Source organism: Kwoniella shandongensis, chromosome 4, assembly GCF_008629635.2.
Source record: "Kwoniella shandongensis chromosome 4, complete sequence".
NCBI classification, from domain to species: domain Eukaryota; kingdom Fungi; phylum Basidiomycota; class Tremellomycetes; order Tremellales; family Cryptococcaceae; genus Kwoniella; species Kwoniella shandongensis.
Window position 1 is genome coordinate 532 of NC_089290.1, and position 26851 is coordinate 27382.

Here is a 26851-nt window from a genome sequence, read left to right on the forward strand (position 1 = left end):
TTAGATCTCCCGCTTATCGACAGCCAAAGGACGAGGATGAAGCCTAGGGACCGTTATGCGGATCAAATTGGCGGAGTGCCCTAGGTGTGGACCGAGGACACTTTTGGGCGCATTGCATTTCTGTTATTTTCCCTTCTCTTCTGCCAACTGGACGATGTATATAGTGCATACACGATTAGATGGTCAAGCGAGAGATGACTCCGGCCTTTTCTCTCGACCCTCAACCTCAATTGACTACATTACTACAAGAGCTGACGATTCTGGGAGTGATGCTAACCATCTAGTGGCGTATTAGACGATGGTATTATCTCTGCCTTCAACACTGGCTCGTCGAACCGTTTATCCAGAAGCCACAAGGGTCTCTTGACTCGGTGATAGGGAAGCCGCGCCAAGTCTTGGTCGACACCGCCCGGGGAAAGCGCCAACATCCAGCCTTTCGCCATGTTGTATAGTTCTGGCTCGAGATAACCGATCTTGACGACGACGATGTCAGCGTCGCGGGGTCGTAGATCCAGATCCAGAAAGTCGTGCTCCTTGTGGTACGGCTTTCGCAATTCAGTGAGGCACGCAAATACGCTGCCGACTTGGATCACAACTTCGACACGAGCATGCTTGTCACCGTGTTTGATCGAGTGAACGCGACCAGTGAGCGTGACCGGCCCCGCGTGCACATGATCGACCTCTGCGCCAACTGTCACAGTCACTGTCGACCCTATTCCCGCTTCGATAGCCTTGGCGATCGCCTTCGGACCAGGCACGCTAGCGTATATGACCTTCGGTCCACTTGGGTTCTTGAACTCGGGTCGAGCAAGAAGCTTGGTCAATCCCCAAGTGACGTCGCCGGAACCGCCAGCGGTAGGATTATCACCCGAGTCAGAGACAAAAAACGGTCGTTCGGATATACCTGCTTTGACAGCCGCATCGAGACAATCGTCTAGCGTTCCAGTAGGAGCAACAAAGGCAAAGTCCGTTCTAGCTGCCCAGAACAACCTCGCTAGGTCCTCGGCACCCTTTCTACATGCCGGTTCATCCCAGCCAGTGACCAATACGACCGCGCGGTTACGAGCTTCATCTGCCCACGCGTATCCAACCCAAATGGCTGCGTCGAGAACGCCATCTCTCGCCTCCACTTCTGGTACCGCCGCGTAGATGTGCTTAGCTGGCTCTATTCGAGTACTGGTCTGCTCGCCGGGAAGTAGAATAGGTAGCGGTATCCAAGCTTTGACTGGTCGTTTCGTGGTCGTTGAGAAAACTTTAACAAGGTTTCGAGCAGCCCGTTCTTTGGTGTCCAGAGTGTCTTCGTGCGGTGCCATTCGATAGCATGTGACAAGGTCGAGCTGATGCGCGAGGTCTCTGCTGACGTTGCCGTGCAGATCCATGCTAGCGCTGACTATTGTTTCCGCACCGATAACCGTTCTGATACGCCGCAGGAGGTCAAATTCCGCGTCGTCCATTCCCTCCACCACCATTGCGCCGTGGATATCATACCACAGTCCGTCTACACCTCCCTCCTCCTCTACGATCGCCTTCAAGCGGCTGATGATCTCGGCCGCTAACTCCTCATATGCGTCACGAGTGACAATGCCGCCAGGCAGGGCGTGACCGATAAGTGCCCCTCGCCATGTTGCCGCGTCTCCGAGTGGAGATCCGGGTTGAATGAAGGGGTAATTCTCGATGATCTCCATGTCGCGCTTTGGATGGAAGAAAGGCGCAAGGGTGGGGCTCGGAGTAAAAGTGGAAGTCTCGCAAGCTAGGCCAGCGATGGCTATGACAGGACGGTGAGAGTGCATGTCGGGGATACAGCGTGCTCTGGCTGTCAGGTGGCCGAGTGAGCTCGTACCAATCTTGCTTAACAACTCACCAGTCGATACGGTAAGTGCAGTCGGTATGTTGAGCCAAAGGTGATGCTACTCAGCAACGATGACCCGGTGATTCGATGATATTTGTGACAAAAGCGCATCGAGACCAACCATCTCGGCAGTAGGCAACGTCCAACTCCGAAAACGAATCCAGCCAAGATAAGGAATGCCGATAGGGTGGGCCTTCCCCACTCTACGACAATTCGCACGCTTTCCGCCGACTCTCCTTCATTGCGAATACAAGCCACATGTTTTAGTACCGAACTCTAACGCACAAAGTCGGTCCTCTGAGATGATGATCGCTACGCCCGCACCTGTCGCCCCGTTACAAACATGCAATGCGGGAAGCCTACTCTGCTGTGCCTGGTGTTTCGTTGACCGCCGAGTCAACCCACTTTCACAAACAATCATGAACAGAGTGGGGCTGATGGCGGCGCAACCCACCTGTTACGGGATGTTTCCGCGTATCGCACTGTGCCGATATCTAACTAGTGCGATAAGGCTGGAAATTGCTATAAGAACCCGAAGGTAGATCATGAGTCACACGACGAATCCTAAGCGTTCATCTCCCGAACATCATGCTCACCAAAATCCCAACTGGTACATGGCTCCCGGCCTATGTGCCGCAATCCACGTCGACCATATCGATGCTGCTGCTCTTCTGTGCGATGGTAGAGAGTGCAGTGAGCGCTTCACTATGTGAGAGGGCGTACAGTATCTGACAGTTGACATAGACCAGTGGCTATGAAGGCAGCATGCTCAACGGTGTGAAGTGAGCTATTCGGGCGTCAGGTTACATTGCCTCACTGATCAATGTCATGTAGCGCTCTTCCCACGTACAAGAACTACTTCAAACTTACCCCGGCTACCACTGGTCTCAACACCGCTTCAGTATATATCGGCAAGATCATCGGTCTGTCTGTTGCAGGGCTGATGACAGATCGTCTGGGTCGTCGCCCGACACTCTTCTGGTCATCCATCGTCTCTATCGTTGGTATAATGATACAGTCTTTTGCACAAAACATCGGCATGTTCGTAGCTGGTCGGGCGATATTAGGCGCAGGAGCGTGCTGGGCCGCTGTCGCATCCGCTACCTATCTCACCGAAACCTTCCCAGCCAGATGGAGGGCGTGGGGAGTCGCAATCTTGCAGAACTTCTACTAGTAAGTCAAAGAACCCCGCGTGTCCGACCTTCATCAACAAGTTGCCTTCGTCCACAGTGTTGGCGCCTTGATCGCGGCTGGAATAACGCTGGGAACGGGCAAAATCCAATCGACATGGGCGTGGCGTATCCCTTCCCTCATTCAGGCAGTTTTTGCGTTCTCTTGCATAGTCATCTTGCCTTTCCTGTACGTATAGTGACTCTTCACGTCACGCGGCGACTCGCTCACAAGCACGTAGTCCCGAGTCCCCTCGTTGGCTCATCGCACAAGGTCGACTGGAGGATGCACACACCGTTCTCGCTCAGGTCAATGCGCGGGGTAACCGTAACGATCCTCTGGTATTGTCCGAATACAACATGATCATGGATCATGTCAACTTCCAAAAGACGGTCGTATCTATCTCTCCGAAAGACTTGATTCGAACACCCTCGAGACGAAGACGATTGCTTATCGGAGCGAGTCCCGGGCTGTTCAGCTGCATCGCCGGAAACATCATCTCCTCATACTACCTTAGTACCGAGCTCAGTGCGGCGGGGATCACAGATTCGCATCAACAGCTCAAAGCCGTTAGTACCCAGTGATCCCTACATGCGATCAGTGCAACTAACCCCTACCTGCCAGAATATCGTGCTAAACAGTTGGTGTCTGGTGTGCTGCTTGTCGGGAACCCAGCTGGCTGTCCGATGGGGACGCAAAACCACTGCACTCCTGGCTCAATTCATTCTCACGGTCTTTCTCTTTACCATTGGAGGCCTTACGAAGAAGTACGCAGCCAATCCCAAAGGAGCATCAGATGCATTGGTATACGGCAATGTCGCTTGCATCTTCTTGTTCCAAGGCGCTTACTCTATCGCTTGGACCCCATTGTGAGTTGAACGTGTACAATGCGGTGCTGATTGTCGTTCAGGATGTCTCTGTACGCGCCCGAGATCTTCAACTATCGCATGAGAGCGAACGGCACGGCCGTGGAAAAGTATGCCAACGCGATACCCGCGTGAGTAAGGTTGGTCCGCCTCTGACATCAGCTGACAACATGTCCAGTCTTGTGCTCGTATATGTCATGCCCATCGGTCTGGCCAAACTCGGATGGAAGATGTACATGATCAATGCCAGCTGGAACATCATCACTTTTGGTCTCATCGTAAGTTCCGCCCTTACACCGTGTGTGGCCACGAATCGAGCTCATTATACATAGGCTATGTTCTGGGTGGAGACGAAAGGACTTTCGTTGGAGGAGATTGATGAGCTTTTCGATGAGCCCAAGGTTAGGGAAGGGCTCGACCCATTAACAGGCGCGGATGCGGTCGTCTATGATCAGGAGGACCAGAAACACTCGGCTGTCGATGTGAACGTCAATGAAGTCAGATAATGACTGGAGGTGGTAAGACTGTTGCAACCCGAGGTGACGGAGTAAGGATTGATGCCTTGTGATTAGCGGTCGAATGTACTAGTAAGGCCTGATGTGTGGATTGTCGTTGTGACATGTAATGTGTTCCATCAATGCGACCTCATCGGCGTAGATGAGTGCCCGCACGATTCGTGTACCGCGTGCTGCACATTCGCATCCTTGCCCCTTGAAAGCAGACGGTGCTACATCGCTGAAAGGGACACGCAGGCTGGTTCAAGAGTTAGCCGAGAGAAGTGCTCGTTGTCGTGTCATAGTTCTAGACGCACGTGCCCACCATCCTCCTCTCATAATCCACAAGCAGTATCTCCTGGTCTCAGACTGTGCACCTAACCACATGACATTCATTGCCACGTAGTTATCCCTCCGTCATACCGATATCAACTCCCCTTCCAGCCACTGAGTTCCTCATCCTCGTCAAACATGGTGTCTTCTGACGTAAAGGACCGACTCCTCTCCAGATTGTAGACTTGGTCCAAAGCGAGGTTCATCTTCTGACCACACTTTTTCATCGCCGAGACAACTACTTCACTGTCTGCCTCGATGGATGCAGCGGTACGAAAATCGCCAAGTGCGTGTAATCGTTTCACCTCTCGTTTGAGCAGTTGACAAATGTACGACCAGCTGTGTGATGGGTCAATTTGACTGTCTGGGACAGAAAGAACAGGTGTCCCAACCTACGTCATGATAGTGAACACGTCCATGTCTGAACCGTTGATGACTTCAGTCGCTCGGGCCACAGCGCAAACCATTCGCCTTGCGCATCCAACCGCCAGCGTGTTCGGCGAGCTGAACGAAGGAACGTCGAACAGGAACATCCATGAGCATCCGATGCTGAAATGCTGTCGTCTATTTGTCAGTGAATGTGATAACACACTGACTTCACCACTCACCAGGTTGTATAGGTCCTTTCCATTCGTCGAAAGTGCGAACCACTTGGGGGTCACCCCATCCCATGTGTACCAATCCGTTCTAAGCTCCGGGATCAAATCACCTTCCAGTCTTTCCAAAGCATCTTTGATCTGCGCGTACGCCTTGGGTGTCCGGATTCTTGCTGTCTGCATTGATCCTTTCCCACCGCCTCTCAGTCTAGGGGATTCATTCGTAGCTTGCATCCCATCGAGCTCTCGAAATATGGCTCTGTATTGCGCATCTTCTTCGAAATCGGATCGCGGGGTGGTAGTTGGCCAAAAAGGAGACGACTCTGAGGAACTTTGCTTTATACGATCCTCGAATCCCGCTTCAGGATCAAGGGTAATGAGTTTGGATGCTCGATCGAAGATGGCCAAGCTCCTGAACAGACAGTTCATGTAGCTCGAGTCGTCATGAGGTGTCATAGGGGATGCAGGTCTGCATGTCCAGATCGAGGAGACGGTCCTGTCATCATTCTTAGTCGGCAACCGAAGCTCGTACTCGTACAGCGGCCGAGGGAATGGCGTGCAGATGATCTCGTCCGGTATCACGCATGGACACATGGACGAGATCGCAGCGGACCTATCAGTGAGATATATCGCCCAGCTGAGAGGAGTGGTCAGCCCCGTTCCATGCGCGATGTGAATGTGACACTCACAAAGCCCAGATGCGCTCGCCGAGCTCAGCAGCATCCTGGGGAGAAGGGATATTCCATGCAAGCGTTCGCTTTAACGCCAAATTACCGTCTTGCACATCTCCCTTCGTCGCATTACCCTGAAATACTGAAGAAGGGATCTTGTGCAAGCCGCATGATATACAGAGACTAAACGTAAGTCAGCAAAATGAATATGGGGACATGCAACTCACCGAGCAGCTTTACCCGCCATGACCCATCCCTCGTACACTCTTCCAGCTCCATAATAATGAACTGCAACCATGTTGCAAGCCCGCAAAACATCAAAAAGTCTATCCACTCTCGCGATGCCCTCATCAATACTCTTCAAGCAGATGGTCAGGAAGTGATTGTCAAGGACTCGGATCGAGGGAGACGTCGATGCTTTGCAAGCGAGGAGGTACATGGAGTATAGAAGGGATCGGTGTGGGCGTTTTGATGGGGTGAGAGTCAGACTACTTCTAATCAGCATCGTATTTCTAGCCGAAGCGAATCCGCTCACCTCGCAAAGAACTGAGGGATGTGGATGCCTTGTCCGAGAAACCTCATTTTGTCAAAGAATAAGTTGAGCCTAAAAGCGACATAGGGTCAGATTGCGAAGTTTCACAAGGGCATATCAAACGAACTCACAGATGATCTCTTGCAATGGTTGGCAAGTCAGCCGGATCGAACCATCCTCCACTTAGGGTTTGATCCGCTGTGCTCTGTAACGCATCGTGCAGAGTCGGCTGTGTGCCAGAGTGTGGCAAGTCGTAGAGGGAGGCCGAGCCAGATGTCGATGGGAAATGGATCGGGGTCGTTGCGCTGGGTAGCATGTCATTGATGTTGAGGAACGAGGTGAGACTTGTCGAATTGAGCGACGACCAGTCGAACATATTCGGCGTGGTAGCGACAGCTGGAGTCGGTGACAAATGGGGTGCGGTTTGAGAAGAGCCAGCATGTTGCGAAACGTCGAAATGTGCAGAATTGTTGGCGGTGGTATTCGGATCACCAGAGGGGTCGGAAGATGGTGTCACGTCGAAGAGATGTGTAATAGCATCACCGGAGGATTGCGCGTGAGGCATGGAGTGGAGAGTGTTGTGAGCCGAGGGGTGGGGAATTGTCTGCTGATATGAGCTAGTGTGGTGAAGAGCGGATTGCACCGCAGTCACATCTCCCCTAAGTCCTGTCAAGTTGCGCTGTGAAGTCGGCGAGGAAGGAGCTGGGAGGGATACCGATCCAGAGTACGGTCGAGAGATTGAGTCTATCACCTTTTGCAGTTCACCGACTTTTGCTTCGAGCTGCTTAACTCGGGAGACAGGTTTACCAGTGTCGTAGACACATTCCCGGTTCAGCTTTCGACATTGCGCACTGTGACCGCATCACTCAGCGCAAGACGCTGCCAATCGGGATTGTATACACTCACCATGACGGCTTCTCCGCTGAACATTTCCTCCTCCTCACTCGACAATGTTGACATGCATCTCCCTTCTTCAGAGGTAGGCGGTTACTGTTTGTTTCTGTCTCCTCGTTGGCATCTACACCACTGACTGAACCGTTGGCCCCTCGGTCACTCCTGGTCAAGCCGTGTCTGGGCATATTCGCGATATACGATTGTCGAATTGATCATATGGTCGCCAGTCACTATCCATTTCGCGACGAGCTCTGGACCTCGTTTTGTCAAGAGCGAGATATGGGTTGACAGTCCAACCGCTTCTTAACACATGGGAGAACCCAAGCATAGATAACAAACACAGCTTACCCCACGGGAAATAAGCGTGATTCAGTTAGGCACGGGCGTGCACACGTGCTAACTGCTGTTCGCTCTGCCCAAGTTCTAAAGCTAAGTTGTGCTGCCTGATACCGAATGACATCGCAGCATTCACTCGGCATGTCAGCCGTACCTAGACCGCTGTCATATGTGAAGGTGCAGCGCATGGCGATTCAGTCTATCAGTCTTAGCGCAAAGTAACTGTTGCGCTTGGCAGATGATTTGTTGAATTCGGTGGGAAAGGCGGGGTGAGATTGCCGCCTCACGTTGTCGGCGAGCACCGCCGGTACAGCTAAAGCGGGGGTTCAGAGTGGCACAGCGCACAAAAGGCGGCTTGTGAATGCCGCAGAATGCCAGAGGTACATCTTATAAAGATGTAGCAAAGCGTAGCGCAGAGATGTCTCTAGCAGCTCCACTCCGCCGAAAGAGAGGAACATTGATCGCTCCACGCTAACTCTGAACTCGCGAAATGCTGAATCCACTACAAGTCAGATCTATTGGTGCTGCCTGGTTGATCGTGTTGGGAGTGATTGCGCTGGGAATCTCTGCGCATGTAGAGCACATTGTGAGTTGAGATAGTCTCGTCTATGCACATTGGTACTGGCTGGAGACTCGCTGTGTGAACTGTGCTAAGGCTCGAAGAACTGGCTACAACCCCTCGACATTCCCGTTCAATCTCTTCGTTGGCGTGTGGACGGTTATCATCGAACTTGTCCTCGCCGCATGTCGACAGTTCCTCTCACGAGTCATTGTCGTGACATACGCTGCGGAAATAGTAGCTCTACTAGTGTCTGCTGTTCTTTGGCTAGGTGAGTCTCATTGCGACGATGGTAGCTAAGACCGCTGTAGTATCCGGGGACCTCCTTTCCCAAATCCGATCAGGCTGTTCCAATCCGAGCAATCTGTCCGGTGTTGACAACTTTCAAGACCTCGACAACAAAGCGCTGGGTTAGTTTGACATTTGAGCTCTGAACTGACTTCCCTTGCAGAGGCTGCTCAAAAGGTCCTAGCTGGTGTCTGTCCCGCTCTTCAAGCCGAGTTTGGGCTCGTCTGGGTGGCCTTCACGTCTACTGTCATCCTCCTTGGCTATCTGCTGCTCGAAGCCTTCCGATTGCGAGCTCGAGGCGTGTCACGGGTGAGACTCGTTGTTCGTCTGACGTTCCCGTCAATTCGCTGACTTTTGTTCAGGTCTGGTCCAAGCCTTTGTTCCAGTCGGCGAACCAGTCCACAAAAGTGGTTTCCGGCGAAGTGTGAGCAGGGAATAGTGGACCTCGAAATTTATCCGATTGTAAGGTTGCAATATGCTGTCATTGCGATCGACTACATAATTTGGAAGAGGCCTTCGACGGCTCATATATCGGACAGGGCATATCGATTCGCCTGTCATATGCTTACTGTTGTGTGGTGGTAGTAATGAATATTGTGTATGCATCGATCAAGTCCAATGCCCACATGGTCCGCGCAGGGCTGATCGAGAGCGCGATCGAAACCGCGAAGGCTGCCGACCGCGCCGACACATGGACGATAGATTGTGTGGGTGGCCATCCACCAGTTTGCAGAGTCAACCACTCTCATGCATGCCATGCGCTTACATGTCGGGTGGAAAGTCGTGAGACAGATAGTTTCACAATGCTACTTCCGCAGTATTCTACGGTCTCTGCTCGCTGCGTCCATCGTGATGAAAAACGCTGTCGGCCATTTTACGTGCCGGTGCCTTGGCCCTAATCCTTGGTGACTTACTGGCCCGGCTTGGACATTCGAAGAGTTACGTCACATCGAGTGCCGGATAAGCAACGTGAGCGTCCCCAGCCATGAGAACGTATCTGCATGCACAATCTATATATAACTCGACTGGTGTTGCCGCCAAGTGATAGTCTTTCACCTATGCAACCAAGCAAACATGGCATCCATCGCGACAAAGAAGAATATACTAATCTCCGGTGGGAGTATCGCGGGCCCATCCGTAGCATTTTGGTTGAACCGTTATGGGTTCAAGACGACACTCGTTGAAAGGTGGGATGGGGTGAGACCAGGAGGTCAAAACGTGGACGTGGAGAACGCAGGAGTGAGTCAGAATCGTGCCATGTCAGACTCGTCACATTCGACCATACACTGACCATACCGGATACAGCGTGAAGCTCTGAAAAGGATGGGTCTCGAAGCGGATGTATTGGCTCTTCATACCAAGGAGACCGGAACGAACTGGATAACAACCGATGGCCGATCTCGCCTCGACATGCCTATGACCGGTGCTGTCAGTGCAACGAATGAGAGCGAGATCCAGCGAGGTGACTTTGCTCAGCTCCTGTACGACAAGACAAAGAGCGAGACGGAATGGATCTTTCGTGATCAGATCGTGGCAATCAACGAGAGGGATGACGGAGTTCAAGTGGAATTTCAGAGCGGGAAGAAGGGAGACTATCACGCGGTCGTTCTGGCGGATGGTGTTGGCAGTAGAACGAGAAAATTGATCCTGGGACCGGATGATTACTCATTCAAACCTCTCGGGCTTTGTGAGTCTTCAAACATCGACATGATGGTGTACCAAAAAGTTGATCCGCGACAGACATCGCTTACTGGGCCATCCCTCGAGAGCCTTCCGACCCATTCTACGATAAATGGCAAATCACCCCTCTTCCAGGCAGGCGATTACTGTCCTCCCGACCTGAACGAACGGCAACCTACACCAACGTCTTCTTGATGTTCCTCTCACCGAAATCGCAAGGCTTTGAGAAACTTCCCAAATCAGAGCAGGTCGAAGCACTCAAGCCATACTTGCGTGGCTCCGGTAAATACGAAGCCCGGTACATCGCCGGCTTGGAGAAGGACAAGGACCTATACCTCGATTATACCGGTCAGATACACGCAAAACGTTGGTACTCTGCAGGTGGACGAGTAGCACTCGTCGGTGACGCCGCGTACTGTGCGACGCCCGTATCCGGCATGGGAACACCGCTGTCTCTGGTCGGAGCATACATCCTGGCTGGAGAGTTGGCGAAACATGCGAACGATCCTAAGAAGGGTGTGCAAGAGTATCAGAGATTAATGACTCCATACGTGAAGGAAACTCAGACACTAGCACCGGGGATACCCAGCATCGCAATGCCGAACAGCAAATGGGGGATCGAGGTCATGTACTGGATTCTGAGGACAATCGTTGCCGTGGCAAGGTTTTGGAGCTGGTCAGGCTTGGGACGATTGGTTCAACGGTTTAGTGGACCCCCGAAACCAGAGATTGATTTGCCGGACTACACTGCGCTAGAAGTGGGTAGGAGCAGCGAGGCAAAGAAGTTTTGAGCTCTAGACACCTTTATTCATCCAGTTGTATTTAGTTATGTACGCCCCGTTTCCCTTCTGACCCGCTTGGCAATTTACAAAGTGTAAATGAAGTAATCCGCATCGTCGCCTCTTTCCTCTGTAGAAGCATTCAGCACAACGCCCGTCGAATCTCGCACAGAAGCATCTCACCTTGTTCCAGCTTCTCGGTCTCAGACCACGGTCGTCCGTTCCTTGCCTCTGCAATCGCCAATCTCTTGGCATTCTTTCGCGACAAGATCAACATCCTGGATACGAGTCAGCCACGATCCGAGGAATCATACGTGTGCAACTCACAATATACACGTCAAGAAGAATGTCATGGCGACGAATCCGATGACGACACCGTGCCCCAACTGCTGAAAGCTTAGTATTCACGCTAGACTGATTACACAAACAGTATCGTTTGACTCACAAAGTATCTAGGCTTGTCCTTGGCTCGGTAGATGAATGATGAGATCACACCACCCTACATGATTGTCAGCAGCAGATTAAAGGGCTAGACCGCATACTCACAGCATTACCAATCGAAATGACGCTGGAAGGAACGTCAGCTCGACCGCGACATCCAGTCTTTGCCATCACTTACATGGCCATGCCGACAGATCGCTTCAAACTACCTCCCATGGTGTTCGCCGACCAGGAGACGATACTGCGAAGAGTCAGTGAATCTTGTCAACATTCGTGGACCGTCCACTCACAGAGGGATCAGAGGGTAGATTCCCGCCGCACCAAGGACTGACGTAAATCAGCGCGAGTATCTCAACACTTGACGAAAGAACTCACAGACACCAGCGTAACCAATTCGAGGGTTGGGAGTAGCGATGCACATGGTGAATCCGACGAGTCCAAGGAGGGAGAACCCGAGAATGAAAACACCTCGACGGCCCGCTCGATCGGAGAGGAAACCACTGTCGACGATGAGGTCAACAAAAAGCTCGTTAAGTATATAAACGGTGTACTCACGCGATGACAGTAGTGAGAGCGGCAAGCACGTAAGGCGGCACACTCAGGAGTTGGGCAGTAGCGGCGGTGTATCCCAAGTTGGCAATGAGTGTGGGTGAGAACAGAGAGAACGCATACACGGGCATGAGAGCGCCGATATAGATGAAACTGAGAAGCCAGATCTTGTAATCGAGGAAAGCGTGAAGCACGACTAACTGTCAGCGATTGCGGTGACATCCGTCACTCACATTTCCCTTTGAACGCGCTTGAAAGGCCGACCGAATCAAGGTGTAAACGACTAAGCTGGAGTCAGCGGTGTTCTGTTCTAACAGCGACCGGACCTACTCCTTCACAAAGGCCTTCTCGGCAGGCGAGAGGAACTTGGCGGTATCGGGGTAGTCGTACAACATCCAGAAGGAAGCAATAGCAACCACAATGGTGAGAATGCCTTCAAGGATAAAGATCCATCTCCATCCTTCTTGACCACCGACACCGTCCATCAAGTTGATCAATCTAGCGAGAAGTCCGCCAAAGGCTCCAGCGACAGTAGCTGCGGAGAAGAACAACGCGATACGGAGATTGGTCTCGTGTCGACGGTACCATAGAGTGAGGAAGAACGAGACACCGGGGAAAAGTCCAGCTTCGGTGATACCAAGCTGAAACGCAGGGTCAGAGCAATCTCGGTCGGTTATCAGATGAACTCACGAAGATACGAGCGACGAACAACCCTTGGAAGTTCTTGACAATACCGGTCAAAGTGATGACGATTCCTATAGATATTGTTAGGCCTTTCGTAGCTTCTCTTTGACTCACCCCATGCGACCATAATGATAGGCAACCACATGCTCGGACGCCAAGCCTTCATCACCATGTTACTGCGAGACGGTATGTATTAGCAGTGTTCCATATTTTGCGGCTGCATTACTCACCTGGGTACCTCGAACAACACGTAAAACGCGAAGAAGATGGCCAAACATGCCGAGTACTGCATGCCTTTGAGGCCGAGATCGGGTTGCAAACCGAATAGACTCGCATTGCCGATCTATAAGGTGGGTAAGCCTTGTTACGGGCCAGTACATCAAGACACTCACATTGGTACGATCGAGGAAAGACAACAGATAGAGGATAGACAAGACCGGCACGATATGCCAATCGATCTTCCTTATCAACGCCCTCTCATTGATCTCCTCGTGGAAACCAAGTGGTGTCTCCTGCTCTCTCTCGCTACCAGTGACATACTCTCGCTGGTCGATAGTCTGTTCCGCTTTATCGTCTTTGAATAATGACATGTTGATTGGGTGTAATTTAGTAACAGAGAAAATGGAGCTCCTGCGGGGAGAAAAGATCGACGCGGTCTGGGCGTTGACGTTTATGTATCGCAGGGGGAAGAGACTGATCTACTGGAGTATGGGGTTAGCCAATCCAATCCGGTGGAATAACTAGACTTCAAGGGAAACAGTAAGGCCCCGCTCAGAGCTCGCGGCTATGACGAAGGGAACCGAACATTCTGCTTGTCTTGGCGGTTACATGCCAAAGTGTATTTACGGCATGACAAGCGTAAACGAAGACCCTTTTCCCCCGCTCGTCTAACGCATGACGCAGACCCACAAGTCCACTTGGCAGACGCCACGGCTTAGATTGTGGCTGCAGGGCATAAGCAGATGTACAAGAATGCGGCAAAAGTTCTCATGCTTCATTCCTCCCTGAGCTATCCAATGGTTGACACTTGCCGCTTTCCTGCCAGATGTGCACCATTCACACGCACCTCGGTCCGGTAAACTTCCCATCCGGCGGCTATACATGGTCTCTCTCATATCTCGGTCTTCGTCGGATTACGAATACAAAATCACAAGATCTACATATCTTGTTTCTTGGAACTGGCCCGTGTCTTGAGCTTGGCCAACCCCACGTCTTCTCCAAATCGATTCTCCAGGGTTTCGATGTACTCTTGCTTGGTCATAGGTGGAGGAAGTTCACCAAGTTCTTCGCCAAGAAACGCTCGTCGCATCGCTCGCATCTGATTTGCTCGAATCTTCTCCATTCGCAGAAAATGATAGAGATGTTGGAATTTCTTGCCTTTTCGCACGCATTCGGCCAGGTCATGGCGATCGAGCTGTTCGTAAGCATATGCCAAAGCTTGTTCGCGATGATTCAGCACGTTTGATCCCTTCACGAGAAAGTCGTTGTCGACGAATGCGTAGGGAGGGGCGAATGCATCAGCTTTGCATGTGATAAAGGACCTGGCAGCGCATCATCAGCTTGGATTCAAAGATCGTCACTCACCATTCCCAATCGATGACCGAAGCGATACATCCCTCGTCGTTCAGCATCCACTGATCTCCTTTGTCATCACCATGCTTTAGGTAACCGCGTTCGCTGTCCAGGGCGTCACAGCCAGCCACGAGACTTCGAACCTCCAACAGAGCAAGGTACGCTTCAATCTCCCGATCGGCAGGGTATCTGACGCCATCAAGGGTCTGTTGGATCATGTTGTCGATTAAGGCAAGATACATGAGCTTTGCGGTGGGCTGCGCTTTGATGAAGAATGGTGACATGACAAGATCTTCGAATTTGCGAACGAAAGGGCCTACCATAATACTCTCATCATCGTCTTCAAAATGGAGGCTGCCAAAACGAGGGAACGAGACGGTTTCAAGGGCGCAGAACCACCTTGCGAGGCTGTCGACGAGGGTAGAATCTTGTGAATTGATTGGCGAAACATCACTGGGCTTTCGTTTAGGAGCAGGGCGTCCTTCAGCGTATTCTTCGAAGAAGTAGATGAACTGTTCCGGTGCTGATGCGAGCTATCAATGCGTGTTCTGTGTCTTCAAGCAGGGAACTCACCATCGGCGCTCTTCGGTGGAAGCCAAGCTTGGGGTACGGCGAGACCGTTGGTCTTCATGTGTCGCAGGGTGGCGACTTCGCTCGCGGCGTTGATGCGCAGAGCTGCCGTACATGGTCCATCCCAGACTTGTCGTCGCACTCGAACCATCCATTTGACACCATCATTGAATCCCACAGGGAAATGGAAGTTGCTCCCCTGACCGACAACAGTGTCCCGACTGAGCTTGATTGGACAGATAGCGTTGCAGCCCGGTCGAAGTGATTCCGCAGCCTTGGTCACCTCTTCGAGGTCAATAAGCTCGATACACTTGGTCTCCTGTAGATCTATCAACATTTGGTCGCTGACTACGTACGCGTATAACCACTTACCGACTCCATTAACTTGGCTTGCCTGATTGCTGTCCTTTCTACGATTTTACTATGCGAACTGCCGACGCACTCGTGAATTGTCGAATCTTTGATGTGAGCGCGACAGAAGTGTTTCCAGCAGTGTTGACATGCTCCATAGCGGAAGAGAGATTGTTGCCTGCAGTCAATGGTGTCGCAGATACGCATCATTGGGCTTCGTCAGAAGGTAGGGTACACAAGTAGAAGGAATTGCTATTTATGGCGAAAGAGTAAGCAGGAGAGGAAAGAAGGATGCACGGGTGGGTGGGTGCGTGGAGGTCGGTGAGTGCACTGTATGTAGGCAATCTCGTTGCCTGTACGTGTCTGTGCGTCACAAACATATTCATTGTGTGTCAATGCTGGTTCAATGACAAGCTGTCAGATCTTTCTTCTCCGGATGTGTGTGTGTGTCCATGAACTGAGAAGGCATCGCACATGTCTTTCGAAAGTCGAGCTTGCATGATATTCCGGCAGTGATAGATACACGACCACTAGCTCGACCCCCCATGGTCGTGACAAACAAGTTGGCTTCGTTGCGGCTAACATCGGAGATTGCTGAATGCTCTACCTCAGAAGGAGTCCACACAAGATCTATGGGCCGCGTCGAGGTATATGTTTGGACGCTCTCGTAGCAGATGGTGATATTGCGATGAACGTCTCGTATGTATGCATGTACACAGAACGTGCATATATGATGGCAGACATCACACAAATCATAGGAATACATACATTTGCCACCGGCCACTGCTTTCTCACGGTTGATCACAGGATGTTGTTTTGGTGACGTCGTATTTGATTGATTTTCAACTTTTGTTCGAAATTCATATCCACTTTCACCTCTTTATCTTATCAACTCGCTATATGCTTCGTTTGACATCTTCCCTCATCAGACGAACAGCTATATATACAATGGCATCGATACCGAATCGTGGACGTGGACAACGTGGTGGAGGTGGTGGACCTCGAAGAGGTGGTGGTTTCCGACCTAATCGAGGTGGTCATCCTTCGGCGACAAGGGGATTAGTCACCGACCAAAGTTCTACCGTTGTCAGCACAACGGATTCGACTCCCATGCCGAGCGGTCTCAACACTCCAGTCGCTGGTATGGAGAGGCCTAGATTCCGCGATTTCAACGGTTTGAGCGAGGAGATCTTCCCTTCCCTTCCCTTTGAGACGTGTACTGAAGTGAGCTAGATGCTCCTGATTTAAAGATGCGCGACGTTGACCTCCCAAAAGGTCCAAGCCGCTACTCTTCCTACTATCCTAGCAGGACACGACGTCCTCGCTCAAGCCAAGACTGGAACCGGCAAAACACTCGCGTTCTTGGTCCCAGCGATCCAACATCTGCTCTCATCGCCGGTCCCTCCTCCCAACACCACTTCTATTTTGATCCTGTCCCCTACTAGAGAGCTGGCACAACAGATCAATGAAGTGGCAGAGCGCATGACAGCGGCTTTGGGAGGAAGATTCGGTACACGAAGCGTTGTAGGTGGGACGAACATGGACAGGGATATCCGGGACCTCAAATCGAAGCGGTGAGTGCTTGTATTGTGCATGGACGGAGCAGATCTGATCGAGTGTCTGTCAGTGTCGACATCCTGGTGGCCACACCCGGTCGACTTCTTGACTTGCTAGAGAATGGAGGCATCAAAGCTCGCTTCTCGCAACTCAGTGAGTGATCCAATTGAATAGCAAAGCTGACAAATAGAAATGGTTGTGTTGGACGAAGCGGACCGACTGCTCGACGCCGGATTCCGTCGTGAGCTGGTCAAGATCTTTGACTTCCTGCCGAATCGACAAGCCGTACCTCGTCAGACACTCCTCTTCTCGGCAACATTGCCTACTGAGGTCCACACAGTGAGTCCTGATATGGAAGTGCATTGGCTGATCGTCAGATCGCATCCATCGCGCTCAACAAAGATTACAAATTCGTCACGACATTGACCGAAGCAGACGTTAACGCGCATGCGCACGTCAAGCAGGAGACCCTGGTGGTTTCAGCAGAGGATCTCATCCCTGCTACTATGGAGGCGTTGCGTAACGAGGAGTCAAAGGGCAAGGAGTTTAAGGGTGAGTCATCAACAACTTATCGTAGCTGACGTGTAGTCATCGCTTTCCTTCCCACGGCTCGCGCTGCGGCGCTGTTCCACGATGTCTTCTCCGCCCTCCCCATCTCTTACCCAGTCTGGGAAATCCACTCTCGTTTGTCGCAATCAAAACGCACGTCAACGACAGAAGAGTTCCATCGAGCTGAGCGAGGCGTGCTGTTCTCATCGGATGTAACTGCACGAGGAATAGACGTCAAGGGAGTGACGGCGGTGGTTCAGATCGGTCTCCCAAGCAGCGGCGAGCAATGTAAGTCATCAAATCGAAGAACTGCGCTGATAAATAGATGTACATCGACTGGGACGAACTGCTCGTGCCGGAGCCGAAGGTCATGGTATCTTGATCTTGGGCGATTTCGAGTCCTTCTTCCTTCGTGACAAAACCCTTCAGACCTTTACTCTTCACGAATACCCGCCCATCTCCGCCGAAGCTATGTCTCAAGCTCGCAGTGCCGTCGAAGCAGCCCTCGGGACAGTGTCACCCGAAGCGAAAGGTCAAGCTTATCAAGCCTGGCTGGGTTACTACAACTCTCATCTCAAGTCACTCAGATGGTCTCAAGCGGATCTGGTCAGACATGCTGGCGACTACGCAAGAGTCTCGATGAAGTACGGACCGGAACCACCTGGATTGCTAGCCAAGACGGTTGGGAAGATGGGATTGCGAGGTGTGCCGGGACTGAAGATTGTGAAAGAGATTCAGGGCAATGGTTCGGGTCAAGGTAGAGGTCAGCCTGGAAAGAGGGAGAGGGAGTCAGATGGTCGAACAGGAGAAGGACCACCTCGTCGAGGTGGAGGCGGTGGAGGAAGAGGCGGCGGCGGCGGCAGTGGTGGTGGTGGTGGACGCGGCGGCGGCGGTGGAAGAGGAGGTGGAAGAGGTGGACGTGGTGGACGTGGACGGGGTGCTTGATTGGGCAGTATCGAGCATCGGAACAAATTAGATAGAATCAGAAATATTGCGGATGGCGCAGCGGATAGACTCTAACAAATGTACCGAATGACAACCATTATAGATCGTACATGCACTCATTGGGATCCTTCTGATTGTCTATGGTGCAGTTCCGATTCGATCTACGGCAAGCTATGCCTCGAGAAGAATGACACTAGGTATGGATTGGTGAGGTTGAAGTTTGCGGTTTGGTTCGGTCTGCCTGCGAGGTCCAGTCCAAGAGTAGATGGCCAAGCATGTCCCAGCCCTTCCACCGTCATTGCCTTGACCTCAGCTCCTGGACAATCCCACGTTTCTTCCCAAACTCCCTTGTGGATCTCCTCTAGCTTTGGTTCCGCCCACTCTCCCTCATACCGTCCTTTACACCCATTCATATCGGTCCATTGTCGACGCCAAAGTCGGACATCGGGTTCAGGACCAAACGATCCTCCTTCGGGGGTACGACCGTGGAACGGCGTGATGACATCTTCGACACCATGGATGTGGAAGATGGGGACAGGTCGTGATGGTGTGCAGTTGTGGAACGCGTAGGTGCCTTGGTACAGAGCGGGAGAGACGGGTGCAAACGCAGCGAAGATGGCGGAGGTGTCAGGTCGACACGCAAGCAGCGCAGTGAACCCTCTACATGAGCGTCAGGAGATCATCTAGTAGATCAAGTGAGGTACAAGCTCGACTCACCCTCCGTTGGACTTGCCGCACGCGTATACACGGGATCGATCGACGGTGTACGTCTTAGACACGATTTCCAATGCATCGAAAACATATTGAATCTGGGTGTCAGCTACACTCTTGGGACGACAAACTCACATCATCCACCGTCTTGTTCTCGTACGGTGCACCTTTCCAGATATGCGTCATATTCCAATCGCTGTTGTTAACGCCCTGCGCGTAAATGGTAAGGAAAGGCTTCCCATTGATTCTCAGGCTGGGATCAGATAGCTCGGTGATCCGCTGCTGTTTCTCAGAGTATCCACCAGCTGCATGCGACTGATCAGCTCTGTGTGTGGAGACCAAATCCGCTATGCTTACCTCCATGGAAGCTGAAGACAAGCGGATGGGATTCGCCATGGACATAGCTCTGGGGAACGTTGAGAAGGAAAGTACGTTCGCTCCACTCCAAGCTGTATGCACGATTGCCGGTGGGTGGCCCAGATAGCACGAGCTGTTGACTTGCAACAGTCGCGAGTGCTGACGCTACAAGGAGGATTGACGAGTACAACATTGTCACGATGGGCGAGAAGAGTTTGGTATCATTGACAGAATGTTGAAGATGAGGTCGTAATGCTACCTCGGTGACAAGCTCCCAGACGGATTTGACCGATTTGAAATAGCGTTGGTGCGCACGCATTCATGATCGCACATCATCAGCGGGTCCTATATCGATACCAAAGACTCCGATCAATCTAAGATCTAAGGAGCGAAGGGGAGGAGGTAATATCCAGTGAGAACCTTGACAGTCGTGATGGCAGGTAGTAGACGTCTCGTGGTGATGCGCTTAGAGCTGGACGCTTGTGCTTTCGGTCGGGACTGATCTCCGGGATAGCGGCCGTTGTTGACCGACTTTTACCATCCGGACATCTCCGTCGACTCTTATGTCGTCTAACATAAATATAGACACTTGAACCAACTTACTTCCCTTCACCTCAACTACCTGATCTGTACCTGCGCTGTAAGACAAGATGGTAACCAGAGATGATACCGACAAAGTCCCGCCCGTAGGAGCGGAAGGAGTCGTCGAGTTGGACAAAGCCGGTACCGGCAAAGGCACAAGTCTACCCTTGGCCGAGGGGATGTCTTTATCGCATTGGCTGGCCACTGTGAGAAACAATCCGTTGCTCGATCATCGCACGACAGAGGAACTTCCCAAGGAGGCGGAGGTGGTCATCATCGGATCAGGAGTAAGTGCTTTGCAAGCTAACTGAGAGTTCACGTTTCGCTGATGGTGTGCTTCGATCATAGATCTCCGGGTCGCTCATCGCTCTTTCCCTATTACAAAGCGCGAATCCCCCCAAATCGGTGGTCGTCTTGGAAGCGCGAGAGCTGTGTTCTGGAGCAACAGGGAGGAATGCGGGTCATTGCAAGCCAGATCAATGGCGAGGATATACCAAATATGCGACAAGGTTTGGATCGGAACAAGCTTTAAAGGTGGGTCAGAACAAAACTTGTGACCTGAGAGATCAGATGAGTCGCTGATCCCGTTTGCCTTAATATGATAGATCCTCGCGAACGAGCAGCAAACATGGGAGGCCCTCGTTGCTTATGTAAAGAAGCACAATGTACAGTGCGACCTGTGGGTTGGAAAGACTGTGAGTAATCATAGGGCCTACGAAAGCCTAAGCTCACTGGCCACGAAACACAGCTGGATGTCTTGATGTCAGATGAGGTTGCCGAGATTGCTGCGAAGACGTTTGCGGACTTGAAGGAAGCTGGTGGAGATGTGTCCAAGATTGACGTCACTTCAGACCCCGTGAGAGCAGAGAAGGTGAGCAACAGATCGGCTAGGCTAGGCTGACGAGGTAGATCGCTAGAATCAAGGGAGCCAAGGCTGTTTATGCTTGGGATGCGTCGACTCTTCATCCTTGGAAGCTGGGTGAGCATCGTCCTGCGCTGTGGTTTAGAAGTCGCGTTAACCGGATATGTCAGTTGCCCACGTCACAAAGCAATCCCTCGACCTTGGCCTCAACCTTCAAACTTGGACCCCTGTCACGTCCGTCACCGGATCTGCCGACCAGTGGACCGTCCACACCGAACGAGGAGATATCACCACCTCTACTGTCATCCACGCGACTAACGCTTATGCCGGTGTTCTCCTCCCCGAAACACTGGGCGCGATCCGTCCCACCCCTCACATGTGCAATCGAGTCATCCCTCCATCCTCCTATTCCGGTTCTAAAGCACTACAAAACAGTTATGCGGTCATCTACGAGAAAGGAATGTACTCTATCAACCCGAGAACTACGTCCGATGGCGCGGTGTTGTTCGGTGGTACACCTTTCAATCAGTACAAGTTGTTAAAGTATGTCGAGGAGGATGAGGCCAGACGAACCGACGATAGTTTGGATAACTTCATGCCCGTCACGGATTCGGTCAAAGAGCTAGGCACGACCGGTTTCCAATGGTGAGTTGACGGGTACGACGAATCAGGACTGACGTAGTACAGGGATCCGCCAGAGAAGGGTGGCCGAGGAGCGCGGGTTCGATACGATTACTCCTGGAGCGGTATCATCGGACGAGTAGGTTGTCTTATGATAACAAGCGAAGGACGAGCTGACGTATCTCAGAGCGCCGATCAGGTCCCGTTTGTTGGAGCAGTACCTGGCAAATCGGGACAATGGATGTGTGCAGGACACAATGGACATGGCATGGTGGGTAGCAATCACTTCGCGTATGAGACAGTGCTAATTCGAATGCAGGCCCGTATCTTCACGTGTGCACCGGCACTGGCGAAACTTGTACAAGGAGCAACCTGGGCGGAGACAGGCTTGCCAGAGGTCTTCGAGGTCACCAAGGAGCGTCTGGACAGATTGACACAATAGATGCGACGGTTTCTCGATGTGTTGTATGAGGACGATACGTTGTATAGAGGGGAACGTAGATGATGGCACGCACAACCAAGTTGCATTCGTCATAAACGTGCAATATACCCGCTTTGGTTTCATGATCAGTTTACTCGTCTTCGGCGATCTTCAAGACGACTCTTCCCAATATAGCATCCCTTTCGAGTTCGTCATACACCTTCGGCAAGTCCTTCCACGGTCTGACCTCGATAGCAGGCTTCACTCTTCCCAACCTCGTGAGCTCGACAACTTGCATCGTGTCCTTGAGTGACCCAACGAGACTGCCCACGATTTTGAGACCCTTGATGACGATTGTCCCAATCGAAGTTTCCAGATGGGGTGTGCCCGGTGGGATACCGCCGCATGCTAAAGTTCCGCCAATACGAAGCATGTCCGCTGCTCTGGCGTATGCGCGAGGACTTCCAGCTGCACACACAACAGCGTGTGCACCGCCCTTGGTGATCCGCTGAACCTCATCCACAATTGAAGGGACGGTTTTGAAGTCGATGTATTGTTCTGCGCCAAGGGAGAGACAGAAATGGCGCTTGTGGTCTCCTCCGTCAATCGCGATTACACGAGCACCAACCACTCGGGCGTATTGTACTAGCCTAGTATGTCAGAGAGCTGTGGTCAATTCGAGTTGAACAGAACTCACCAGCCAAATGCCCCATCCCACCTCCTGCTCCGATGACCACCAGCCATTCTCCCGGCTTGATATTGCAGTTTTGCACGCACTTAGACAATGTCAGCGAATGAACAGAGAAGCACCGCCTTGACGTAAAACTGACCTTGTAAGCGGTGATACCAGCACATAAGATCGGTCCAATCTCGACCGGGTCGACATCGTCCGGCAGCAGAGTGAGATTATCTCCGTCCAAAGCTATATATTCTTGAAAAGCGCCATCCTCATGGTGGAGATGATTCGTCATCCCGCCTATACAATGCTGCTCCTGTCCTGCGAGACAGTACTCGCATCGTCGACAGATCCGACTGATGAATCGAATCCCCACAAGTCCACCAATGCGTACATCGCCTTTGACACCTTCGCCGACGGCAAGGATGCGACCGACACCTTCGTGTCCTCCGATATGGGGCAGTTTGATAGCGGTGATGTTCTTCCCGTCTCCTCCAGCTGCTGTACCGTTTTTCGTATGGAGGTCTACAAGACACAGTATATGTCAGTACCTCTACGATGGACCTGAGATAGATGGACAACTCACCACTCTGACAGACCCCGGTGTAGAGCACTTTTGCTAGAACCTCATTGTAGCCGAGTTTGGGTACCGGGTAATCTTCGGTGAACTCGATGGGACCGGTTTGTTTGCGGATGATAGCTGCTCTTTGAGTGGGTGGGAGAGTGGAATTGAAGCGCAAAGGGCAGAGCTGGGTCCTAAAAGCGATACTGGGGCGGGAAATGGAGCTGAAGAGTAATCTTGAGCCATACCCCGCCCGTTTGCTGGCCGTGACATTACGAGTGGTGAGCTTCGTTACCGTGTTCATCATGGGCTAACACTCGTTGACAACTGAAACAGGGATATGTCTCGGTACCGCCTTATGTACGACCCGCACACGTTTGCACATACATGCACATGCATACCCATACACTGCCGCCGGCGAAGGACGGTCCGTTGCGGGAGATGATGCTGAATGACTTATCACAGAGTCAGGTGAACATCAATGCTCCGGCAGGTGCTTACCGACTCCTCATCGTGCCGATTCAGCCGAGACTCAAACGTTTCGAATGCTGTTTCATTTTATCATAACGCGCTTCAGAATGAGGAAGTGGAAACCCCATTACACTCTATGCATAACTGTATCACTATAGGATCGGAGTGTCTACTACAATATTCGAATTACAACTCCCAGTATCTGTCTATGATCCTTTGCTATACGCTGGCTGAATCTCCGCCTTTTCTTTTGCTCGACCACGTTTCGTCTATCCGCCTTGGACGCTACCAAAGCCTTTGGGGCAGTTGTCCAGCGCAAGAGGACCGGAACCACTCTGTCAATCAATCGCCCAGGATCAGTCCAGTACTAAGAATGAGGCAGATACGACTTACCCTGATGTAGCAGATCTTCGCCTCGATACAAGCGTTGCTCGTGCAATTTACTCCGACCGTGGTCTGCTTCCCTTGATGGGCGTTGTACAAGTTCACAAGCTTGCCGTTATCGATCTCCATCTGCTCGGTGACCTTGTGCCACCACGTAGCGTTCAGAGGGGCGTTGTCGGGCCATGTGATATTGGCTCCGTAGGCTTGACGGGTGTTGTATTCGTAGCTGTATGTGGCACCAATATCGATTTGGCTGTCCAGCTCAGCAAATGACGATACGTTGGAGTACCATCTACGTACACATCGTCAGCAAGCTTGACATACAGGTTGGTTTCTTTCACAGCCAAACTCACGTGTGCGCGTCGAGGATGTCCCATGTCTCGGCGTCGACCTCGTATAGCCTGAAACCGGAGTTGACTGCGGACGCAGATCAGAATATGTACGAACACGTGTGATGTGAACTCACGATTGGTCAGTGGTGTGATGGAAGGACCGATCCATCCTACATTCTGAGCTGTCGCCGCCGAGATATCGGTACCGTTGTTACCATAATAGATGAGGTTCTGATCTTCGTGGGTGTGCCCCCAGAACAATCCTGCAATGATGTGCGAGTATCGATCGACAATCTGGTAGAAGGCATCGGTCGGTCCTGGAAGAGGGTTGGACCCGTCCCATCCGGACAGAACGTGGCCCACGACGTATGCCCTCGATCCTTTGTCTTCGCATTCTTGCAGCTCTTCTGCGAGGAATTTGAGGAATCCAAAGTTGTCCGATTGGGTCGAGTTGATGAAGGCGAAGATGTTGGCGCGGTACCAGAGATCGGTGTTCAGCGTGATGATCTTCAGAGTCGGAGCGTGTTGAACTGAATATGCACCGTAATGTCTGGGAAACCAACGTCAAAAACGGTGTTACGTGTCGGACAAACACTTACCTCTTAGCCAGTCCAGCAGCTTCGTGGTCGATCCATCCCTCCTTCTGCCAGAGCTTGGCCAGATGATCATAGTTCCAGCTGAACTGCTTCTTGAGCTTTCCACTTAAAGTAGAGGGAGAATCGAAAGCCTGTTGGTACGAATCGTGATTCCCGATGGCGGCGTACAACGGGGTAGAAGGGTTGAGAGTCTGCTTCCATAAGTCGTATAGAGCTACGATACCATGCACCCACAGGTCAGCCTCGGTCGGTCCACTTTCGTTCGTGATGATCGAACTACGTACCCGTCTCAGTGTACTCGATATAACCTTCACTGAGCTGGTAGTAGGGGTCATGAGACACAAGATCACCAGTGAAGATGGTCATGTTGAACACGTCATTCGAGTCGGTACCCGTGAGGACTGGAATAGCTTGGACGGCAGCAGCACCGAGAGCCCAAGGTGTGTCACAGAGGAAATATCCGAATCGAGGAGCAGGGACCGAGGGCGTGAATCCGTCTTCTAAAGATGCAACTGGGTTTCCTCGTCGACAACACAAACCAGAGGTACAGTTTCCTCTGCGGACGATACTCATTCAGTCTCTAAAAGTGATTGATTAGGCGATCAACACTTACTCAGAGCCAGTAGCGTAACGAGGGTCGACATGGAAATCTGACATATGCTATGTGCTGGTGAGCAACAGCTCCGTAAAGTGTCCCGACCCACTCACCAAGATCTTGATCCTGTCAGTCCCCTTCGGTATAGGAGGTCTCGCATCGGACGGCTTGGGCTTGGTCCAGAACTGTTCTGGCTTGAATTCCGGGCTGTGGATGAAGCCACCCAGTCAGCATAGATATCGTCGTCCCCATATGATCATTTGTGCCACTCACAGAGGAGGTCTCGCACATTGACTCTTGGTGATAAAGTTTTGGCAGAGGTATTGCCCGTCATATCCGCTCACATCGGCGTACGCGAGCACTTGAGCGTAAAACGGACCTTGCGCATTCTCGTCGTAGACGTTGCATCCCGCGCCCGCAGCGAAGGCGTACTTCTTGCAAAGGGTTGTGAGTAACTCGGGAATGAGCTGTGTGGGACGGCGCGTTAGCTTGAGTGTTAAGTCGCTGCTTCCTTTGACACACCTGAGGAGCTGCTTTGGCAAGTCTGCTTGCAGAGGTCAAGCCTTGAATACATTTCGAGCAGTTGGCAATCCCCTGACCAGTAATGATATTCTCGATCTCCGCAGTCACGTTGTCGTAGAGCGCTTGTGCTTTCTTCCCTTTCAGGTGAACGGTGGGGTAATAATGTGGGTCCGCCGTATCGTCATTCGAGATCGTATCAGGATCGGTAAGATTCAATGGGTAGGTTGATTGCTGCCCAAACCAGTCAGTAAAGCTCTAATCAAGTACTTTCGGGACGGTAAGTAGACTCACAAGGACACTATCCGTGATCACAGGCTGCACCTGAGAGGCGGTCTGCGTCGGATCATTGTAATACGACGAGAACAAGCTAGTCGGAAATACGCCTGCATGACCTCATAGTCAGCTTTTCGCACTCCAAACCATCAAACCCGCACTCACCTGGCGCTGTAAAGGCGGTAGGCCCCAACGAGATCTTGTTAGCGGCGATGGACGTGATACCGACGACGGCTGCAACGAATATTGAGACCCGCATGGTGACCGTAAAGTCCTCAGCTCGTAAGACAAGTTTACGACAGACTTTGACTTATATACTTTGGTATTTGCAACGTGCATAGCACCACTTCACAGTGATCCAGATAAGCATGTGCGTTGAACAGACTTTTTGAGCCAAACTTCGCATCTCAATTGACGAAGAACGTGCACCACTAGATGAGTTCAATACGTCCGGCAGTACGATCTTATCTTTAGATCAGGCACAGAGGGACCAAGTTTCTATTTCTGAACACACAACTGCTACAATAAGTTGTGAACATGCCGTCTTTTCGTCCTCACATCGTGTCAGTCTGACCCACGTGCGCCGTACAAATTGCAATGTTATGCATCGGCGGTAAAGCT

At 51.8% G+C, this 26851-nt stretch overlaps 13 protein-coding genes across 13 annotated transcripts; 6 read left to right on the forward strand and 7 right to left on the reverse strand.

Moving 5' to 3' along the window:
- Positions 1–272: 272 nt before the first annotated feature.
- CI109_102033 (uncharacterized protein) lies at positions 273–1973 on the reverse strand (the record flags this gene model as incomplete). The annotated part of the gene is made up of 2 exons (XM_032008506.2): positions 273–1907; positions 1971–1973. The coding sequence occupies 2 exons, from the start codon at positions 1971–1973 to the stop codon at positions 273–275; spliced, it is 1638 nt and encodes a 545-aa protein (XP_031857223.2).
- A 219-nt stretch (positions 1974–2192) lies between these two features.
- Positions 2193–3892, forward strand: CI109_102034 (uncharacterized protein; the record flags this gene model as incomplete). The annotated part of the gene is made up of 7 exons (XM_032008505.2): positions 2193–2218; positions 2419–2542; positions 2594–2631; positions 2684–3022; positions 3080–3208; positions 3261–3588; positions 3644–3892. 7 exons carry the CDS (start codon positions 2193–2195, stop codon positions 3890–3892), a joined length of 1233 nt encoding a protein of 410 aa, XP_031857222.2.
- Positions 3893–3930: 38 nt separating this feature from the next.
- CI109_102035 (uncharacterized protein) lies at positions 3931–4391 on the forward strand (the record flags this gene model as incomplete). The annotated part of the gene is made up of 3 exons (XM_065967072.1): positions 3931–4016; positions 4064–4163; positions 4218–4391. 3 exons carry the CDS (start codon positions 3931–3933, stop codon positions 4389–4391), a joined length of 360 nt encoding a protein of 119 aa, XP_065823144.1.
- A 416-nt stretch (positions 4392–4807) lies between these two features.
- Positions 4808–7590, reverse strand: CI109_102036 (uncharacterized protein; the record flags this gene model as incomplete). The annotated part of the gene is made up of 8 exons (XM_032008504.1): positions 4808–5051; positions 5109–5269; positions 5321–5945; positions 5998–6162; positions 6207–6467; positions 6515–6583; positions 6643–7362; positions 7418–7590. The coding sequence occupies 8 exons, from the start codon at positions 7588–7590 to the stop codon at positions 4808–4810; spliced, it is 2418 nt and encodes an 805-aa protein (XP_031857221.1).
- A 641-nt stretch (positions 7591–8231) lies between these two features.
- Positions 8232–9016, forward strand: CI109_102037 (uncharacterized protein; the record flags this gene model as incomplete). Its single annotated transcript, XM_065967073.1, has 4 exons — positions 8232–8327; positions 8397–8571; positions 8752–8897; positions 8951–9016. The coding sequence occupies 4 exons, from the start codon at positions 8232–8234 to the stop codon at positions 9014–9016; spliced, it is 483 nt and encodes a 160-aa protein (XP_065823145.1).
- Positions 9017–9662: 646 nt separating this feature from the next.
- CI109_102038 (uncharacterized protein) lies at positions 9663–11059 on the forward strand (the record flags this gene model as incomplete). The annotated part of the gene is made up of 3 exons (XM_032008502.1): positions 9663–9827; positions 9894–10275; positions 10329–11059. The coding sequence occupies 3 exons, from the start codon at positions 9663–9665 to the stop codon at positions 11057–11059; spliced, it is 1278 nt and encodes a 425-aa protein (XP_031857219.1).
- Positions 11060–11133: 74 nt separating this feature from the next.
- CI109_102039 (uncharacterized protein) lies at positions 11134–13311 on the reverse strand (the record flags this gene model as incomplete). The annotated part of the gene is made up of 15 exons (XM_065967074.1): positions 11134–11177; positions 11231–11325; positions 11375–11433; positions 11493–11546; positions 11594–11615; positions 11667–11729; positions 11779–11815; positions 11864–11988; positions 12044–12237; positions 12302–12320; positions 12368–12678; positions 12728–12792; positions 12836–12897; positions 12952–13064; positions 13114–13311. 15 exons carry the CDS (start codon positions 13309–13311, stop codon positions 11134–11136), a joined length of 1461 nt encoding a protein of 486 aa, XP_065823146.1.
- A 566-nt stretch (positions 13312–13877) lies between these two features.
- CI109_102040 (uncharacterized protein) lies at positions 13878–15421 on the reverse strand (the record flags this gene model as incomplete). Its single annotated transcript, XM_032008500.2, has 4 exons — positions 13878–14262; positions 14306–14816; positions 14867–15182; positions 15236–15421. The coding sequence occupies 4 exons, from the start codon at positions 15419–15421 to the stop codon at positions 13878–13880; spliced, it is 1398 nt and encodes a 465-aa protein (XP_031857217.2).
- A 741-nt stretch (positions 15422–16162) lies between these two features.
- On the forward strand, positions 16163–18265 carry CI109_102041 (uncharacterized protein; the record flags this gene model as incomplete). Its single annotated transcript, XM_065967075.1, has 6 exons — positions 16163–16438; positions 16490–16788; positions 16842–16924; positions 16983–17101; positions 17149–17323; positions 17646–18265. The coding sequence occupies 6 exons, from the start codon at positions 16163–16165 to the stop codon at positions 18263–18265; spliced, it is 1572 nt and encodes a 523-aa protein (XP_065823147.1).
- Positions 18266–18426: 161 nt separating this feature from the next.
- On the reverse strand, positions 18427–19526 carry CI109_102042 (uncharacterized protein; the record flags this gene model as incomplete). The annotated part of the gene is made up of 4 exons (XM_065967076.1): positions 18427–18925; positions 18983–19074; positions 19121–19281; positions 19334–19526. 4 exons carry the CDS (start codon positions 19524–19526, stop codon positions 18427–18429), a joined length of 945 nt encoding a protein of 314 aa, XP_065823148.1.
- A 457-nt stretch (positions 19527–19983) lies between these two features.
- On the forward strand, positions 19984–21840 carry CI109_102043 (uncharacterized protein; the record flags this gene model as incomplete). The annotated part of the gene is made up of 9 exons (XM_065967077.1): positions 19984–20202; positions 20264–20449; positions 20521–20610; positions 20664–20786; positions 20840–20894; positions 20948–21422; positions 21465–21537; positions 21586–21669; positions 21718–21840. The coding sequence occupies 9 exons, from the start codon at positions 19984–19986 to the stop codon at positions 21838–21840; spliced, it is 1428 nt and encodes a 475-aa protein (XP_065823149.1).
- Positions 21841–21970: 130 nt separating this feature from the next.
- Positions 21971–23361, reverse strand: CI109_102044 (uncharacterized protein; the record flags this gene model as incomplete). The annotated part of the gene is made up of 4 exons (XM_032008496.1): positions 21971–22464; positions 22517–22595; positions 22650–23020; positions 23082–23361. 4 exons carry the CDS (start codon positions 23359–23361, stop codon positions 21971–21973), a joined length of 1224 nt encoding a protein of 407 aa, XP_031857213.1.
- A 436-nt stretch (positions 23362–23797) lies between these two features.
- CI109_102045 (uncharacterized protein) lies at positions 23798–26489 on the reverse strand (the record flags this gene model as incomplete). Its single annotated transcript, XM_032008495.1, has 12 exons — positions 23798–23863; positions 23922–24204; positions 24266–24329; positions 24379–24794; positions 24844–25054; positions 25125–25396; positions 25454–25500; positions 25549–25642; positions 25709–25902; positions 25958–26188; positions 26249–26340; positions 26396–26489. The coding sequence occupies 12 exons, from the start codon at positions 26487–26489 to the stop codon at positions 23798–23800; spliced, it is 2064 nt and encodes a 687-aa protein (XP_031857212.1).
- Between the last annotated feature and the right edge of the window lie 362 nt (positions 26490–26851).